Below are 18,259 nucleotides of genomic sequence, written 5' to 3'. Positions count from 1 at the left end.
TTGGGTAGTATGGACATTTTGAGGATATTAATTCTTCCAATCCAGGAGCACGGTATATGCTTCCATTTATTTGTGTCTTCCTTAATTTCTTTCTTCAAAGTTGTATAGTTTTCTGAGTACAGGTCTTTTACCTCTTCGTTAAATTTATTCCTAGATGCTTTATTTTTCTTCCTGCTATATCGAATGGTATTTTTTTCCTGATTTCTCCTTCTTCTATTTCATTGCTGGTGTACAAAAATGCCTTTGATTTCTGAATATTAACTTTGTATCCTGCTGTTTTGCCAAATTCACTTATTAGGTTGAGGAGGTTTTTGGTAGTCTACAGGGTTCTCTATGTACACTATCATGTCATCTGCAAACAATGATAGCTTTACTTCCTCCTTTCCTATTTGAATGCCTTTTAATTCTTTTTCTTGTCTGACCGCTGTGGCTAGGACTTCCAATACAAGGTCGAAAAGAAGCGGTGAGAGCGGACATCCTTGTCATGTTCCCGATCTTAGTGGGAAAGCTTTCAGTTTTTGCCCGTTGAGTATGATGTTGGCTGTAGGTTTTTCAATAAGGCCTTTATTACATTGAGGAATGTCCCATTTATTCCCATTTTGCTGAGTGTTTGATCATAAATGGGTGCTATACCTTATCGAATGCTTTTTCTGCATCTATCGAGATGATCATGTGGTTTTTGTCTTGTCTTTTATTTATGTTATGTATTACGTTTATTGACTTGCGTATATTGAACCATCCCTGCATCCCTGGGATGAATCCCACTTGATCGTGGTGGATAATCTTTTTATTGCATTGCTGGATGCAGTTTGCCAATATTTTGTTGAGGATTTTAGCCTGTGTTCATCAGCAAAAATGGCCTGTTGTTTTCTTTCTTTGTAGGGTCTTTATCTGGTTTTGGGATCAGGGTGATGCTGGCCTCATAGAAAGAGTCTGGGAGTCTTCCCTCCTCTTGGATTTTTTTGAAATAGTCTGAGGACAGGGGTTAGCTCATCCTTAAATGTTTTGTAAAATTCTCCTGGGAAACCGTCTGACCCTGGGCTTTTGAGTGTCGGGAGTTTCTTGATGACTGCTTCAATTTCCCCAGCTGTTATCGGTCTGTTCCAGCTTTCTGTTTCTTCCTCCTTCAGTGTTGGAAGATTATACTTTTCTAAAAATTTGTCCATTTCATCAATGTTTTCAAATTTCTTGGCATATAATTGTTCATAGTATTTTCTGACGAATGTTTTTATTTCTGTGGGATAAGTTGTTATTTCTCCTCTTTCGTTTCTGATGTTATTAATTTGGGTCCTCTCCCTTTTTGTCTTGATGAGTCTGCTTAAAGGTTCATCAATTTTATTTATGTTTTCAAAGAACCAGCTTCTGGATTGGTTGATCCTTTGAATTGTTCTTTTCATCTCTATGTCATTCAGTTCTGCTCTAATCTTGACTATTTCCTTCCTTCTACTTGCTCTGGGATTTATTTGTTGTTCTTTCTCCAATTCTTGAAGTTGTAGTGTTAGGTCTTTTATTTGAAATGTTTCTATCTTTTTTAGGCAAGCCTGTATTGCTATGAGCTTCCCCCTCAGAACTGCCTTTGCTGTGTCCCATAGTTTTTGGACTGTTGTCTGTTCATTTTCATTTGTTTCCAGAAATTTTTTGATTTCTTCTCTTATCTCATTATTGACCCATTCATAGTTTAATAGTGTACTGCCCAGTCTCCATGAGTTTGCAAGTTTTTGAAGTTTCTCTTTGAAGTTGATTTCCACTTTCAAGCCCTTGTGGTCCAAGAACAAGTTTGGTATCATTTCAGTTTTCCTGAATTTGCTGAGGTTTGCTTTGTATCCTATCATGTGGTCTATCTTTGAAAACCTGCCATGAGCATTTGAAAAGAATGTGTATTTTTCTTCTTTGGGATGTAAAGTTCTATATATGTCAGTTAAGTCTCTTTGATTCAGTGTGTCTTTCAGGTGCACAATATCCTTACTGATGTTTTGTTTGCAAGATCTGTCCCTTTTTGAGAGTGGAGTGTTGAAATCCCCTACTATCAGTGTGTTGCGCTCTATATCTTTTTGGAAGTCATCCAACAATTTCCTTATATACTTGGGGGCTCCTATATTGGGAGCATATAAGTTTACAATGTTGATGTCTTCTTGATAGATTCTTCCTTTAAGTATGATAAAGTGCCCCTCTGGGTCTCTCTTTATGGCCTTTGTTTTGAAATCTAGTTTGTCTGATACAAGTATCGCAACCCCGGCCTTTTCCTCTTGCCCATTTGCTTGGAATATTTTTTTCCATCCCATTACTTTCAGTCTGTGTAGGTCTTTTGCTCTGAGGTGGGTCTCTTGTAGGCAGCATATGTGTGGGTCATGTTTTCTTATCCATTCAGCTACCCTGTGTCTTTTGATTGGAGCATTTAGTCCATTTACATTGAGAGTTATTCCTAATAGAAACTTATTCATTTTTTCTCTTTGTACCTGTGTTTTTCTCTTTCTCACTCTTTTCCTTCATCTTCTTAAACCATTCTCTTTTGCATATCTTGGAGTGCTGGTTTGGTAGAGATGTATTCTTTTAGCTCTTTTGTCTGGGAAACTCCTTATTCCTCCTTTTGTTTTAATTGAGAGCCTTACTGGGTAGAGCAGCGTTGGTTTTAGGCCCTTGCTTTTCATGACTTGGAATATTTGTTCCCATGCCCTTCTGGCTTGTAGTGTTTCTATTGAGAAGTCAGCTCCTAGCTGTCTCGGGGCCCCCTTGTATGTTACTGTCTCCTTCTCCCTTGCTGCCTTGAGGATTCTCTCTTTGCCTTTGATAGTTGCCATTTTAATGATGATGTGTCTTGGAGTGGATCTCCTTGAGTCCCTCTTGAGTGCGGTCCTCTGTGCCTCCTGGATCCATGAGAGCCTTTCTCTCCTCAAATTAGGGAACTTTTCCATCATTACTTTTTCGAGGAGTTTCTCTATCCCTTGCTCCTCTTCTTCTCCTTCTGGTATCCCTATTATACGGATATTATTGCATTTCAGGTTGTCTTGCATTTCCCTAAATGCCTCTTCATTATTTTTGAGCTGTTTTTCCATTTCTTGTTCTTTCTGGGAGCTTCTTTCTACCTTGTCCTCCATCTCACTGATTCGATCCTCGGCTTCATCCAGCCTGCTTTGGATTCCTTCTACTGTGTTCTTCAATTCAGAAATGGTATTCTTCATATCCTCTTGTGTCTTCTTCATAGTTTCTATGTCCTTTTCCAGGCTGACATAGTTTTCTGTAAGATCCTGATAGTTTCTCTGCAGTTTCTCAAAGTTATCTTTGAGCTGACTGAGGTCATTGAACTTCCTTAGAACCAGTGTTTTGAATTCAATATCTGATAGTTCCCTTGCCTCTATTTCATTTTGCTCTCTTTGTGGGGAGTCCCCTTTTCCACTCTTTTCTGGAAACTTCTCTTTCTTCCCATTTTTGTGAGAGTCCGTTAAGTAATTTACCTTCTTATTTATTTATTTTTGCCTTCTTCCTCAATTGGGCCATCTAGATTTCCTGACTTTGTGGATTAAACTTCTATAGTAGTAGACAGGTATTTTACTCATTTTTTTTTTATTTTTTTCTTTACTTTTTTTTCTGGGCCTGCCTCTGATGATGTCAGTTTTTGACACTATATGGCCTTGGGTCGTTTGTTTCAGCCTGCCAGGAGTCTACTGTCTGTGTCTGACTCCTGCTTGTGGCAGCTGTGTGACCCCTTCAGCCAGGGATCCACTATTTCTGTGGATCGCTCTACACTCTCCTGCTGGCTCCTTGATTGTTTCCCCGGCCCGGCAGGATCCCCCCCGCAGCCTGGGCTCGCGCGTGCTTGCCCTAGCCCAGGGGGTTTATTCATGACCTTGCATACTGGTCTGGCCCCCCAGGCTGGCGGGCACCCCGGCACTGATCCTCTTAGGGTCTTCTATTATGTGCTTTCCCCGCTTTTGGCTCTTTGGATACATTGCTTGTCCTCACCAAATGGAGACTACGAAAATGGGAGGAAGTCAGCTCCAGGATTGTCCGGTTAATCCTGTCTCCAGTCTCTCCTCCAGGGATTCTGGGCAGCTCTGTGACCCCTTCGGCCCGGGATCCACTATTTCTGCTGCCTGATCTGCACTCGCGGCTGGAGCGGGTCAATTTACACCTGCGCTCGCCGAGATATGCACTCCCTCGCAGGCCCCATCGGTGCCAACGTGTGGGTCCCTCGCCAGCCTGCACGAGCCCTTGCCAGCCCTTGCGAGCCCTCGCCATCCCGCGCAGGTCCACACACGCACTCGCCAACCCGCGCCGGCCATTCGGGGCAAGTGTGCACGCCTGCACTGGTGGTTTTGGGCTCTCTATTGTGTGCTTTTTGGCTTTTGGCTCTTTGAGGGTCTGTCCTTTTCCTGCACAATGGAGACTAGGGAAAGAAGAAGGAGTCGGGACTTACGGTTCCTCCTCCTGTTCTTTCCCCAACACCTCCGTTTCTGGTCTCTCCTCAGGGGTCTCTGGACAGTTCTGTGACCCCTTCACCCAAGGATCTACCACCTGTGTGGACTGCGTTTCAATCGTGGGCAGTCTGATTCGTGGGCACCCCGCTTCTCTTGTCTTCCTTTATAATTGAGAGCTTTGCTGGGTAGAGCTGTCTTGGCTGCAGACCATTGCTTTTCATGACTTGGAATATTTCTTTCCACTCCCTTCTGACTTGTAGTGTTTCTGCTGAGAACTCAGCTACTAGCCGTATCAGGGCTTCCTTATATATTACTACCTCTTACTCCCTTGCTTGCTTTAGGAATCTGTCTTTGATATTTGCCATTTTCATGATGATGTGCCTTGGAGTGGGCCTTATTGGTTTCCTCTTGAATGGGACCCTCCGTGCTTCCTGGACTTGTATGACTTTTTCTCTCCTCCAATTAGGGAATTTTTCCATCATTACTTTTTCAAACAGGTTCTCTGTCCCTTCCTCATCCTCCTCTCCTTCTGGTACCCCTATTATACGGACATCATTACATTTCAGGTTGTCCTACATTTCCCTCAATGCCTTTTCATTCTTTTTGAATCTTTTTTCATTTTCTTGCTCTTTCTGGGAGGTTTTTTCTACCTTTTCCTCCAGCTCACTGAGTTGATCCTCAGCTTCATCTAGACTGCTTTTGATTCCTTGTACTGTGTTCTTCAATTCAGAAATGGTGTTCTTCATATCGTCTTGTGTCTTATTGATAGTTTCTATGTCCTTTTTCATGATGATATAGTTTGCAGTAAGTTCCTCAGAGGTTCCTTGTAGTTTTTTGTAATTCTCTCTGAGTTCCTGACCTCATTGAGCTTCCTTAGAACTGTTGTTTGGAACTCAGTATCTGATGGTTTACTTGCCTCTATTTCATTTAGTTTTCTTTCGGGCGATTGCTCCTTTCCCTTCGAGTGGGGCATATTTCTTTGTCTTCCCATTATTTGTGAGACTCTTCTCTTTTGCTTCTGTTTCTGAAGTTGATCTGTCTTGATTTCCTGACTTTGTGGTATGAACTTCTATGGTTGGAGACCACTGTTTTTACTTTCTGGATCTGCCTCTGATGCTGTCAGATGTTGACCCTGTCTGACCTTAGGCAGTCTGTTGGAGACTTCCAGTAATCTACTGTTTGTGGCTGTCTCCTTTAGCTGTTAATCTAATCACTCTGCACTCAGCAGGCCACCTTAGACAGCTCAGGGCAGGGCGGAGTCCCTCCTGGGGGTTGGGTTATGGGGTCCTCTTATGCTGCTGCTGTAAGCGGGAGGAGTCCGCATTGGGATTCCGCTCGCTATTCTCTCCATTCTCTCCCCAAAGCCTCCTTCCTCAGTCTCTCCTCATGCGTCTCTAGCCCACTTTGCCCCCGCCTTTGCCAGAGACCAGGGTAAGTGGCTGCTAATAAAAATTTATGCGTTAGCCCTTTAAACTGTTCTTTGGGTCTCCAGCCACCTGTCTCTGGCAGAGAGCAACCCTGTCGCTTTTCGCAGCTGGCTGTTTTCTGTGTTCTTTTTGGGCTCTGGTGCTGTGGGCTAGAGATCCCTGCTTTTGGTTTAGACCTCGCTCTTCTCAGGGGGATCCAACTGGCCATTTCAGTATCATTCTGGTGCTGCTGCCTGTGGGTGCCCCGTCTGCCTTCTCAGGTCTCTACTACATTCCTTACCAGTTAGATTGCACTAAAGCCAATTCTTCTGTCTCCAAAGTTACAAGGCTCCTCTCTCACTCTTGTTCAGTTGTTTGTTCCAGGTGATTTCTCCGCAATTTAGTTGTAATTCCAGGCTGGTCCTGGGAGGAGGTCAGTGTGACTTCTAGTCACTCCTCTACCATCTTGATTCCTCATCATTCTGTATCCTTAATGTGCAGGTCTACCCTAAACCTCCAATAGTATAAAATGTTTGTAGCCTACTAAGAGTGCTTCACTCATAGAATTGTAAGAGGAATGAGAGTAGCTGCTAAAAAGCAGCATATCAGCTAGGCCTTATATGTGAACACACATACATTTGTTTACTATTTTAGCAAGTATTCAGCTCTGAAATCTACCTGGGTAAATAATAAATATGTACATGGAATACATAATAGATAATAAAGCTATTCGTCAATATCTTTCTCCCCTCAGGTCCTCTTTACTAGGGTTCATTATGATTGTTCAGTCAGAAAACAATTTTTGTGAACAATGAAGTTGGGACAAAGAAATAATTAAGAGAGCTACTATCTTTCTGTCATCTCCTAGCATTTCATTATCTGTTTCCAGCTATAGGCCTGTCCCTTTTTCACATGCATGCTTTGGATACATGTTTCATCTTCCCTAGTAGAGAGAAGGGAGGGAATGCAGAGCCCTAAATAAGTGACCTGGACCTATGCTCATTGTGGCAGATCATGTTACTGAGTAGAAGGAGCAATCCTCTTTAGAATTACCAGATAAAGACTAAATAACCATGATTTCAATTTTATTTACTTTTGGGGTATCAATTCTTAAAGGAAGAGGAAGCTTTGGCTTACCCAGAATGGTTCTTATAGGCCCATGCCACTTGTTTATTTAGTCTCAGATGTCCTTCTTTCCATGTGAGAACCTCTTGTTATAAGTACCTTAAGTTCTTTAAATAGTTCTTTTTCTTTCTGATCAAGATAGTCCACAAAACTGCCACCAGATTTATTTTTAGTAAATATCCAATCCTGTCAAAATGTGTTTCTATTTTGATTCTCAAACATCTTTCCCCTTAATTTTTTGAAAGCCTGCTTCCCTCTCTTACAGCATATGTCTGACTATATACCCTTACCTATCTTGAACTCAACAAGATTCCCATCACCAGCCAGCTCCTTTACATTGGTCAGAATTAGGGTAAAACTCTAAGTTGCCCTCTTCATTTTCTGCAATAATGAAATTGTCAGAAGGCAAATAATGAAATCATCAGAAGCATTGCTTTGTGCTTAAATAAGACTTCCATCAGGTATCTGGATAGTTAAAAATCTTACAGCAGACACTACCAAAGGTCACTTAAGTGCCAGTTTTGTGATATATGTGAGAAATCATCATCATCTTATGGTATATTCCTACTATATTATTTCTGTTTCTAATCCCTTTTATTTTCACCTAGATGCTCTTCAGTTTGCTTCTACTCTATAGGTCATATATGTCCATGCAGATGCATTTCTTTTTGACTTAAAAGAGGAAGTAGAATAATATTCTGCTTGGTCATTTCTTTTTAAAAAGATAGACTTTCTATCTCTTTTACTTATCTCCCATACTTTGATATGCAGACAGCTGAGGTTATGTGTTCTTTTTAAACTATCAGCCACTGAGAACGTTGAATGCTTTTGTCATGATTATTTTTTTAATGCCATACTCATTTTTATTAATAAATTTTACAGTTTAAAAAATTGAGTTTATTTAAGTCAAAACTGGTTAACAATTACCAGGAAGCAAGATCTCAAATGCTCCCAAATTTTACAGTTTTATCTAACATTTTCTCTCCCTGTTTTCAGTTCAAAATGTTAAAACAAAAATCAGATTACCAAGTTACTTAGTGAACATGTACATCCCAACCTTCATAGGATGTATTTCATTCTTTGCCTGTTTCCTTGAATCCTGTCTCAGTACACCAAACCATTTTTTTTAGTTCTTTGTATATATTCACTCATTGGCTTTACTTTAGTAGCCCCTACTTATATATAGATACCTAATCCTTCTTTCTCTTCTGAAATCCAGTACTATTAAAAATAGTGGTGGAAATATCACCTGTGATTCTAGGGACTCTTGTTTCCTACCTAGAATTACTTAGAAGACAATGATCATGAGGCTTGATAAATTTCTGCATTCAGTTTGTGACAAGCCAGGCATGCCCTACACAAAAGAAGCACAATCTTCTAACTTACCTGTCAAGCCTAAAGTAAAAAGTTATCTCTTGGAAAGAATGAAAGAGTTTACCTAAAACAGTTAAGAAAAACTCCTATAAATATGATCAAATGTCAATGTTTGATACAAAATAAGTAGTCAGTACTTTAAAATTGTACTCTGTACGGAACACACATATATAATTTTATTTGTTTCCAAAGAGAACAATTTTTTAAACTCCCTTGGCTTTTGTTTTTTGTTTTGTTTTGTTTTAGTTTTGAATTCCAAGTATACATTCTGGATTTTCTGGGACAGATCTAGTATCATATTTTCTCCCACTGTCCCCATAAATACTTTTGTTCTTCTCAGACTGTGTCCAAGTCATGACTGACTTACCACTATCAAAAGGCAAAACAAAGGATAGCCACAAACTCATCTATTTAGTGCCTATATAATGTTACACACACACAGATAATCAGTTAATGTGTGGTGGACTTCTGGAGATATTTAGAGATCATATATCCTAGTGTCTCTATCTCCCAAGATTCTTCTCAGACTGACATAATTATTCATGGAAGAAATTACTAAAACTACCATATCTAGGGGGTTAAAATAAATGTTAAATGCCTGACAGACACCTGCAGGTAGAGTTTTATAACACCCACCGGTGCTCTTGATGCTGCTCTAAGCCAATTAGAACTAAAAGAACAATCCTTAAAAGTCTACGCATCCTACACTATTCCATTAGAAGTCTCTGAATTGAGATGTGTTCAGATTCTCTGCTCTAAAACTTACTTTTTAAATTTAATATTAAGGTGAAACGTCTAGTCCACAGAATTAGATTTTTTTTTGCTTTTTTTAGTTTTTACTTATTATTCTCTTATGGTAAAATTACAAATGATTTGCTGAAAGACTTATTTGTTCTTGATTTTCCTCCCCAGAATTAGGAAATGAAGGCTAGTCCTGGATAATTTATACTTTTTCAATATATTATTTTTCCTAAAATTCTGCAGGTAGGTGTGGTTAATAGTTTCTATACACATTATTATTTGTTCATCAGTCCTTTCAAAAAATAAAATAAAAAAATCCTGCAAACCTGTATCACCTCTATCTTATAATGATGTTTATTTCTTCTCCAATTAGAAGAACAAAATCATATTGTTTTTAGTTGGAAAAGAAACTTAAGTGTGTGTCTTGGGTAAGTTGTTTTCATGTTAACTCTAATTCTCTCTCTATTAATTTACAGGTATCATGATAGAGGAAACCAGTTTTGGGAAAAGTTATGCACTACTGATTTTCGAGAGCTCTATGCTCTGGGCAGTGTCCATGATGACCTCTATGTTATAGGAGGACAGATGAAAATTAAAAACCAGTATCTTATTACAAACTGTGTTGATAAGTACTCTGTGGAACAGGACAATTGGAAAAGGGTGTCTCCCCTTCCACTACAATTGGCATGTCATGCTGTAGTGACAGTGAATAATAAACTTTATGTGATTGGAGGCTGGACCCCTCAGGTTAAGGATTTCCTATATACTTAAGTGGCATGGCTATGCTGAGTCTGGCTGCTATGTTGAAAAATGTTGTAGTTGTTGAATACTAAAAGAGTATGACTTACATTTTGGTAAAATATTTTTTATTTTATAAAATATTAAACTTAAGATTTAAAGTGTTAAAGCAGTTTAGGAGAACAAATTTTTAAAATGTGTTATTCATAGAATAACTTAGTATTCATGCTGTATTCTTCATAATCCTTCCTTTCTTAATAATTATGAAAGATGCTTGTGCTGAGGTATTATCTGTAGGGGACATCTAAGGAGGAGGCAGAGAAGCTGGGTCCTCATCCCAGAACTGTGTGCATAACAGTTGTGTGAGATGAGGCAAGTAGCCCTTATGTCTTTTCCACATTTAAAATTCTTACTCTAAGGTGGAAACCAGAATAATACTCATCCTGTGTTGGCAAAATTATTTCTCAAAAGCATATTGTGATTTTAAACACTATATGTTTTTGCTGGGCATCAGCACATAGAGACACCAGAATACTGTTTGTATTGAAGCCCCATGAAATGTTGGCCGGCCAAAATTGAAGTCAGTAGAGTGTGACCACAGTGGCCCTTCACCTTCTCTTCAGTGTTCCTCCCAGTGCCTTAGAGCTCTCACTGTAGGGTCATATCACTCCAGCTACCTTTTGCCCTGGTCATGTAGTCTCTCTAATAGAAATTAATCTTACTAGCTCCTTGTCCACTCACATGACATAAAGTAAATTTTTGCCTATATAATTTCTTGATTTTCCATATTTGCCTCATGATAAAACTGATGTCTTTGCATTTCATAAACTGGGACTATGCCATGTATCTAGCATACCATACTCATTTTAAAAACTTAAATTTCACATTTAACACATTTTAAATTTGTGTTATATATCAAAAAGAAGTAAAAATTTAATCCCAGCTAGTAGCTGATACTTGAAAAAATATTTGTAATTAAGCTTTTTCAGAACTATTGATTACATAGTTAATTTTGCATGAATAAACTCCAAAGGCAACTTAGAAGTTTTCTTTATTTTTCTTTCACTATATTGGAGATTAAATACTTACATTAGAAGGAAACACATTAGATGGAAAATTAAAACTATAAAGTTAATATTTATTAATTTATATTGTGATTGAACTTCTGGCATGTGAATATTTACTGCATAAGAAAAGCTCAAGTTAGTCTTTACCTAATGTTATACATTAAATTCCAAGGTAACACGGGGTTGTGATTGCAATCATAGTGATCATAACTCTTGATGCATTTAGAGTAATTAACTAAAACTAATTGTACACAACTTTTGTAACTATGGCAATTATTTCTGTGTTGAACACCTCATCCAAAACAAAAAAGACACTTAAGCATCCTTAGCTAGAAGTCATAAAAGTTCCTGACACATTGTATAAAAGAATTACTTCACCTGAAGTTTATGAGTAGGAGAAGCCACATATATCTGTGTAAGAATAAACAGCCATTCAATTTGTACTATCTCTAGTCATTTAAAAATATATGTAAATAAAATTAATACATAAATAACAAAATAATTTATATTAATTCATATATTTTGAAAATTGAATTCAGATCATTCCTATATAGGTTATAATTGTGGGATAAAAATAATTACTAGAAAACTATAATATCTTATACTTTTGTTCCATTTGTATTAGAAAATTATTATAAATAAAAATGCCTTTTAAATTGAGTTTCTCAAAAATACTAAAATCCACCACTATAACATTTGGCAAAATAAAATTATACTTTAAATACTGTTCTACCGCAGAAAGCATGGTTTCATTTTTAAGGCATTGCAGCTGCTTCGTTTTTTTTAAATGCTGTATTGTCTTACTGCTAAGACCACAGATTATTTGCTGTAACCCAACACCTCATTATTACAGAATATAAATTCCTCTGATATTGACAGTGGATTTATAATCCCAAAACATGGGATTTGTGTGTTTGGGAGTTTGAGTCACTACAGTTAACCTCTAACTGCTTAGCTACTGACTTTGATTAATTGCATTTATGTATCCACAGAGAACTTTAAATAGTGTATAATTATATTTGTTGTCATATTTCATGCAGGTGGATCTTCCTGATGAAGAACCTGATCGATTAAGCAACAAACTGTTGCAGTACGACCCTAGCCAAGATCAATGGACAGAACGGGCACCCATGAAGTACTCTAAGTACCGATTCAGTACAGCTGTAGTCAACAGTGAGATTTATGTTTTGGGTAAGGAGAAGCAGATTGCTAAAAGAGTATAACTACTTTTATTTTTCTCAGTAAAAACAAAATATTCTCCCTTCATCTTGTATTCCAGTTCAAATGTATACATAGCCAATTTTTTTCTAATATTTCTTGTTTTGTAGAGCACAGACAGGTAGTATTAAATGAAAATCAATTGACTTATTAAAAACAAAATTATTTTTATTTAATTTTCAATCCCTTGGAATATAAGAACAGTAATGATACATCTTAATACATACTACCAAGAAAAATATTTTCAAATGGGAATAAGACTTTGGCTACTTTTAATCAATGAAATGTGGGCTTGTGCAACAAAATGTGATTATCTGTGCTAATAGAAGAGAAAGCCAGCATAGGAAAGACAAGGCCACAGATCATGCCAATCCTCTTCATTTTGCCCCACCCACCTAATTTCTATAGAGATGTTAACAAATAAGTTTTATCTGAATGCATTTTTTCTTATTGCTCAAATGTGTGTGGTTTTATACTATCCAGTAGGGGTTGGTGAAAGATTGGTTCATTCCCACAAAAAAACCCTAAAACATCAATATACAGGGTCTGATACAAATAACACCCCCTTTTTATTACCAAATCTTTTATTACAAAATCATAAGCATGTAATTCTGTAACAACAATATCACACTCACACACACACCATATGACACTGCAGGTGAAATGTTCAAATTAAAACTATAAATTATTTTACCCATATTGTTACCCTACCAACCTCACTCAAGCAGGGGTTACTTCTGCCAGACCCCGTATTTCCCCTATTCTTTCTCTCTGTTTTTTCCTCTTTTATTATTAAGCCCTTTGCTCTTCTAAGCACATTCCATTTCCCTAACATCATCTTCTTCTTTTTAGTTTTTTTCATTGCTTTTATTTTTTTTAATTTATAAATTTTTTTCGAATACATTTGTCGCTGCCTTCCCCTCACCACTTTCCCTTGCCCCCTCCTTCTTTTCCTCCCTCAGCTCTTCCCCTTTGGTTTTGTCCATGAGTCCTTGCTATATGTTCCTTGACTTTCCCCTTCCCTTCCTTTTCCCCTGCCCCTCCCCCTTCCTTCCCTCTTGTCTCTGTTGGCTTCCTTTCCTTTCAGTGTTGCTGGTCTTATTTTCCTTGCATCTTTGTATCGTTGGTTAAGTTCCGCTTATAGGTAAGATCATATGGTATTTTAAATAAATATTTTATTGTTGTTCTATTACTGTTGTCCCAATTTTTTCCCCCTTCGCTCTTCTCCACCCATCCTACCACCCACTCCCAAAGACAATCCCTCGTCTATTGTCCATGTCCATGGGTCATTCATACATAACTACTCTCTTCCCCCTTCCGCCTGGTCACTGTCAGTCTGTTCCTTTATTTCCATGTCGCTGGTTCTATTTTGGTTGGTTGTTTGTTTTGTACCAACACAAACTATATAAGTGAGTTCCTATATAAGTGAGATCATATGGTATTTGTTTTTCACTGCCTGGCTTATTTCACTCAGCATAATACTCTCCAGTTCTAGCCATGCTGTAGGGGAAGGTGGGAGTTCCTTCTTTCTTTCTGCTGCATAGTATTCCATTGCATAAATGTACAACAGTTTTTTGATCTACTCATTTATTGATGGGCACTTAGGCTATTTCCAGCACTTGGCTATTGTAAATTGAGCGGCTATGAATATTGGGATACATAGGTTCTTTTGTTTTTCTTTTTTGTTTGTTTGTTTTTTTTAACATGTTTAAATTGTTTTTTTAATGTGACAGAAATTTCCAAGTCTTTTCTCTATTTCTTTTATGTTGACTAATGTTAGATGGCAAAATTAAATTTTTTTTATAGTAATTTTTTTTTCATTTTTGTCTTTTTTTTAAATTTTATTTTAATTTATTTTTTCAAATACATTTGTCTCTGCCAACCCCCCACCACTTTCCCTTGCCCCCTCCCTCCTTCCCTCCCTCAGCTCTTCCCCTTTGGTTTTGTCGATGAGTCCTTGCTATATGTTCCTTGGCTTTCCCCTTCCCTTCCTTGTCCCTGCCCCCCCTCCCTCCTTCCCTCTTGTCTCTGTTGATTTCTTTTCCTTTCAGTGTTGCTGGTCTTATTTTCCTTGGTTCTTTTGAATTGGTGTTTTAGGATTTTTTTTAAATTTTAGAATGATTTAGTTTATTTTCATATTAAGATTAAGTAATGTAAATATTTATGCCAACAGCTATATTTGAATTTATGATGATACTTAACAGATTTAATTTTTTTAATTTATTTTTTCAAATACATTTGTCTGCCTACCCCCCACCACTTTCCCTTGCCCCCTCCCTCTTTCCCTCCCTCAGCTCTTCCCCTTTGGTTTTGTCCATGAGTCCTTGCTATATGTTCCTTGACTTGCCCCTTCCCTTCCTTTTCCCCCACCCCCTCCCTCCTTCCCTCCTGTCTCTGTTGGTTTCTTTTCCTTTCAGTGTTGCTGGTCTTATTTTCCTTGCATCTTTGTTTTGTTGGTTAGGTTCCACTTATAGGTGAGATCATATGGTATTTGTCTTTTGCCCACTGGCTTATTTCGCTTAGCATAATGCTCTCCAGTTCCATCCATGCTGTCGCGAAGTTTAGTAGTTTTTTTTTTCTTTCTGCTGCGTAGTATTTCATTGTGTAAATGTACCATAACTTTTTGACCCAATCATCTACTGATGGGCATTTAGGTTGCTTCCAACACTTGGCTATTGTAAATTGTGCAGCTATGAACATTGGGGTGCATAGGTTCTTTTGTATTGGTGTTTTGGGATTCTTAGGGTATAGTCCCAGCAGGGGAATCACTGGATCAAAAGGCAGTTCCATTTTCAGCTTTTTGAGGAAATTCCACACTACTGTCCACAATGGCTGCACCAGTCTGCATTCCCACCAACAGTGGACTAGGGTTCCCTTTTCTTCACAGCCTCGCCAGCACCTGTTGTTTGTGGATCTGTTTCTGATGGCCATTCTGACCGGTGTGAGGTGGTACCTCATGGTGGTTTTGATCTGCATTTCTCTGATGGCTAGTGATGCTCAGCATCCTTTCAAATGTCTCTAGGCCCTCTGTATCTCCTCCTTGGAAAAGCGTCTGCCCAGGTCCTTTGCCCATTTTTTTATTGAATTGTTTGTCTTCTTGGAGTGGAGTCAAGTGAGTTCTTTATGTATCTTGGAGATCAAACTTCTATCTGATGTATCATTAGTGAATATATTTTCCCATACGGTTGATTCCCATTTCATGTTGCTGATGTTTTCTTTTGCCATGCAGAAGCTTCTTATTTTGATGAGGTCCCACTTGTTTATTCTTTCTTTTATGTCCCTTGCTTTAGGAGACATATCAGTGAAAAAATTGGTGTGTGGGATATCTGAGAGTTTCCTGCCAATGTTCTCCTCTAGGTCTTTAGGGTATAATCCCAGTAGTGGAATTACCCAAATGGCAGTTCCATGTTTTATTTTTGAGTAAATTCCATACTGTTATCCACGGTAGCTACACCAATCTACATTCCCACACACACACACACCCAAAACCCTAAAACATCAATATACAGGCTCTAACACAAATAACACCCCCTTTTTATTACAAAATCTTTTATTAAAAAATAATAAGCATGTAATTTTATAACAACAGTATTACACTCAAGCACACCATATGGTATTGTAGGCGAAATGTTCAAATTAAAACTATAAATTATTACACCCAAATTATTACCCTACAAACCACACTGAAGTAGGTGTTACTTCTGCCAAACCCTTTTGTGCACTAGGGTTCCCTTTTCTTCACATAATTGCCAGAACTTATTTGTTGATTTGTTAATGATGGCCATTTTGATAGGTGTGAGGTGGTATCACATTGTGGTTTTGATTTCTATCTCTATGATAACTAGTGATGTTGAGCATCCTTTCTTAAGTCTCTGGGCCCTCAGTAAGTCCTTCCTTGGAGAAGTGTCTGTTCAGGTCCTTTGCCCAATTTCTAATTGGATTGTTTGTCTTCTTGGTGTGGAGTCGTATGAGTTTTTTATTGATTTTGGAAATCAAACCCTTGTCCAAGGTATCATTAGCAAAAATGTTTTCCCATGTGTTTGGGTCCCTTTTCATTTTGATGTTCTCTTTAGCTGTGCAGTAGCTTTTGAATTTGGTATAGTCTCATTTGTTTATTCTTTCCTTTATATCCCTTGCCCTAGGAGATATGTCAGGGAAAATACTGCTGTGTGGGACATCTGAAATTTTACTGCATATGTTTTCTTCTAGGACTTTTAAGGTATTGTGGTTTATATTTAAGTCTTTATTTTATTTTTTAAAACTTTGTTATTGTTCGAATACATTTGTCTCCATTTTACTGCCACCGCTTTTCCCTTCCCCACCCACCCCCACCTCTGACCGTCACTCCTTCCCCACTTTGGCTTTGTCCATGGGTCCTTTATACATGTTCCTTGATTTGACCCTTCCCTTTCTTTTCCCCAGTACACCCCTCCCTCCTTCCCTGTTGTTATTGCCAGTTTCTTTTTTCTTTCAATGTTACTGGTTATATTTTACTTGCTTATTTGTTCTGTTGATTAGGTTCCACTTATAGGTGAGATCATATGGAATTTCTCTTTCACCACCTGGCTTATTTCACTTATAATGCTCTCCGGTACCATCCATGCTGTCGTGAAGGATAGCAGCTCTTTCTTTTTCTTCCCTCCTTTCTTTCTTTCCTTCCTTCCTTCCTTCTTTCTTTCTTTCCTTCTTTCTCTCTCCCTCTCTCTCTCTCTTTCTTCTTTCTTTCTTTCTTTCTTTCCTTGTTTCTCTCTCCCTCGCTCTCTCTCTTTCTTCTTTCTTTCTTTTCTTTCTTTCTTTCTTTTCTTTCCTTCCTTCCTTCCTTTCTTTCTTTCTTTCTTTTCTTTCCTTCCTTCCTTTCTTTCTTTCTTTCTTTCTTTCTTTCTTTCTTTCTTTCTTTCTTTTCTTTCTTTCTTTCTTTCTTTCTTTCTTTCTTTCTCTCTTTCTCTCTTTCTCTCTTTCTCTCTTTCTTTCTTTCTTTCTTTCTCTTTCTTCTCTCATTTATTGATGAGCACTTAGGTTGCTTCCAACACTTGGCTATTGTAAATTGTGCTGCTATGAACATTGGGGTGCATAGGTTCTTTTGAATTGGCGTTTTGGGATTCTTAGGGTATAGTCCCAGCAGGGGAATCACTGGGTCAAAAGGCAGCTCCATTTTTAGCTTTTTGAGGAAATTCCATACTGTTTTCCACAGTGTCTGCACCAGTCTGCATTCCCACCAACAGTGTGCTAGTGTTCCCTTTTCTCCACAGCACTTGTTGTTTGTTGATTTGGTTATGATGACCATTCTGACCTGTGTGAAGTGGTATCTTTTTGTGGTTTCAATTTGCATCTCTCTGATGGCTACTGATGCTGAGCATCCTTTCATATGTCTCTCGGCCCTGTGTATGTCCTCCTTGGAGAAGTGTCTGATCAAGTCCTTTGCCCATTTTTTAATTGGATTGTTTGTCTTCCTGGAGTAGAGTGTTGTGAGTTCTTTACATATTTTGGAGATCAAACTCCTGTCTGAGGTATCATTGGCAAATATATTTTACCATACTTTTGGTTTCCTTTTCATTTTGCTGATGTTTCCTTTAGCCATGCAGAAGCTTCTTATTTTGATGAAGTCCCATTTGTTTATTATTTCCTTTATGTCCCTTGTTCTAAGGGACATATTGCTGCATGGAATATCTGAGAGTTTCTTGCCTATGTTCTGCTCTAGAAGTTTTATGGTGTTGCAACTTATATTTAAGACTTTTGTTCATCCTGAGTTTATTCTGGTGTGTGGTATATGTTGGTAGTCTAGTTTCAATTTTTTTGCATGTAGCTGTCCAGATCTCCCAACACCATTTCTTTTTTTTTAATTAATTAATTTTTTTCCCCAAATACATTTGTCTCTGCCTTCCCCCCACCACATTCCCTTGCTCCCCTCCCCGCCTCCTTCCCTCAGTCCTTCCCATTTGGTTTTGTCCATGAGTCCTTGATATATGTTCCTTGACTTGCCCCTTCCCTCCCTTTTCCCCCGCCCACCCCTCCCTCCTTCCCTCTTGTCTCTGTTGGTTTCTTTTCCTTTCAGCGTTGCTGGTCTTATTTTCCTTGCATCTTTGTATTCCAACACCATTTCTTGAAGAGGCTATTTTTACTCCGTTTTATGCTTCTTCCCCCTTTGTCAAATATTAATTGACCATAGAGACATGGG

The 18,259-nt window shown here is 38.2% G+C and overlaps 1 protein-coding gene across 2 annotated transcripts in view; it reads left to right on the top strand.

Annotated features, from left to right (window-relative positions):
- The window catches only part of KBTBD12 (kelch repeat and BTB domain containing 12), a 134,358-nt gene that overhangs the window by 12,423 nt on the left and 103,676 nt on the right, over positions 1-18,259 (top strand). For both annotated transcript variants that reach the window (XM_054587491.1, XM_054587492.1), the window contains exons 3-4: positions 9,538-9,808; positions 11,907-12,057. In XM_054587491.1, coding sequence (XP_054443466.1) covers positions 9,538-9,808; positions 11,907-12,057 — 422 coding nt within the window. The remainder of the gene's footprint in view (positions 1-9,537; positions 9,809-11,906; positions 12,058-18,259) is intronic.

Source organism: Pteronotus mesoamericanus, unplaced genomic scaffold (genome assembly GCF_021234165.1).
Source record: "Pteronotus mesoamericanus isolate MK-2021 breed Mesoamerican mustached bat unplaced genomic scaffold, CSHL_Meso_final scaffold_118, whole genome shotgun sequence".
NCBI classification, from domain to species: domain Eukaryota; kingdom Metazoa; phylum Chordata; class Mammalia; order Chiroptera; family Mormoopidae; genus Pteronotus; species Pteronotus mesoamericanus.
The sequence above is the reverse complement of the archived record's forward strand: the minus strand, read 5'-3'. Positions and strand labels throughout refer to the sequence as shown.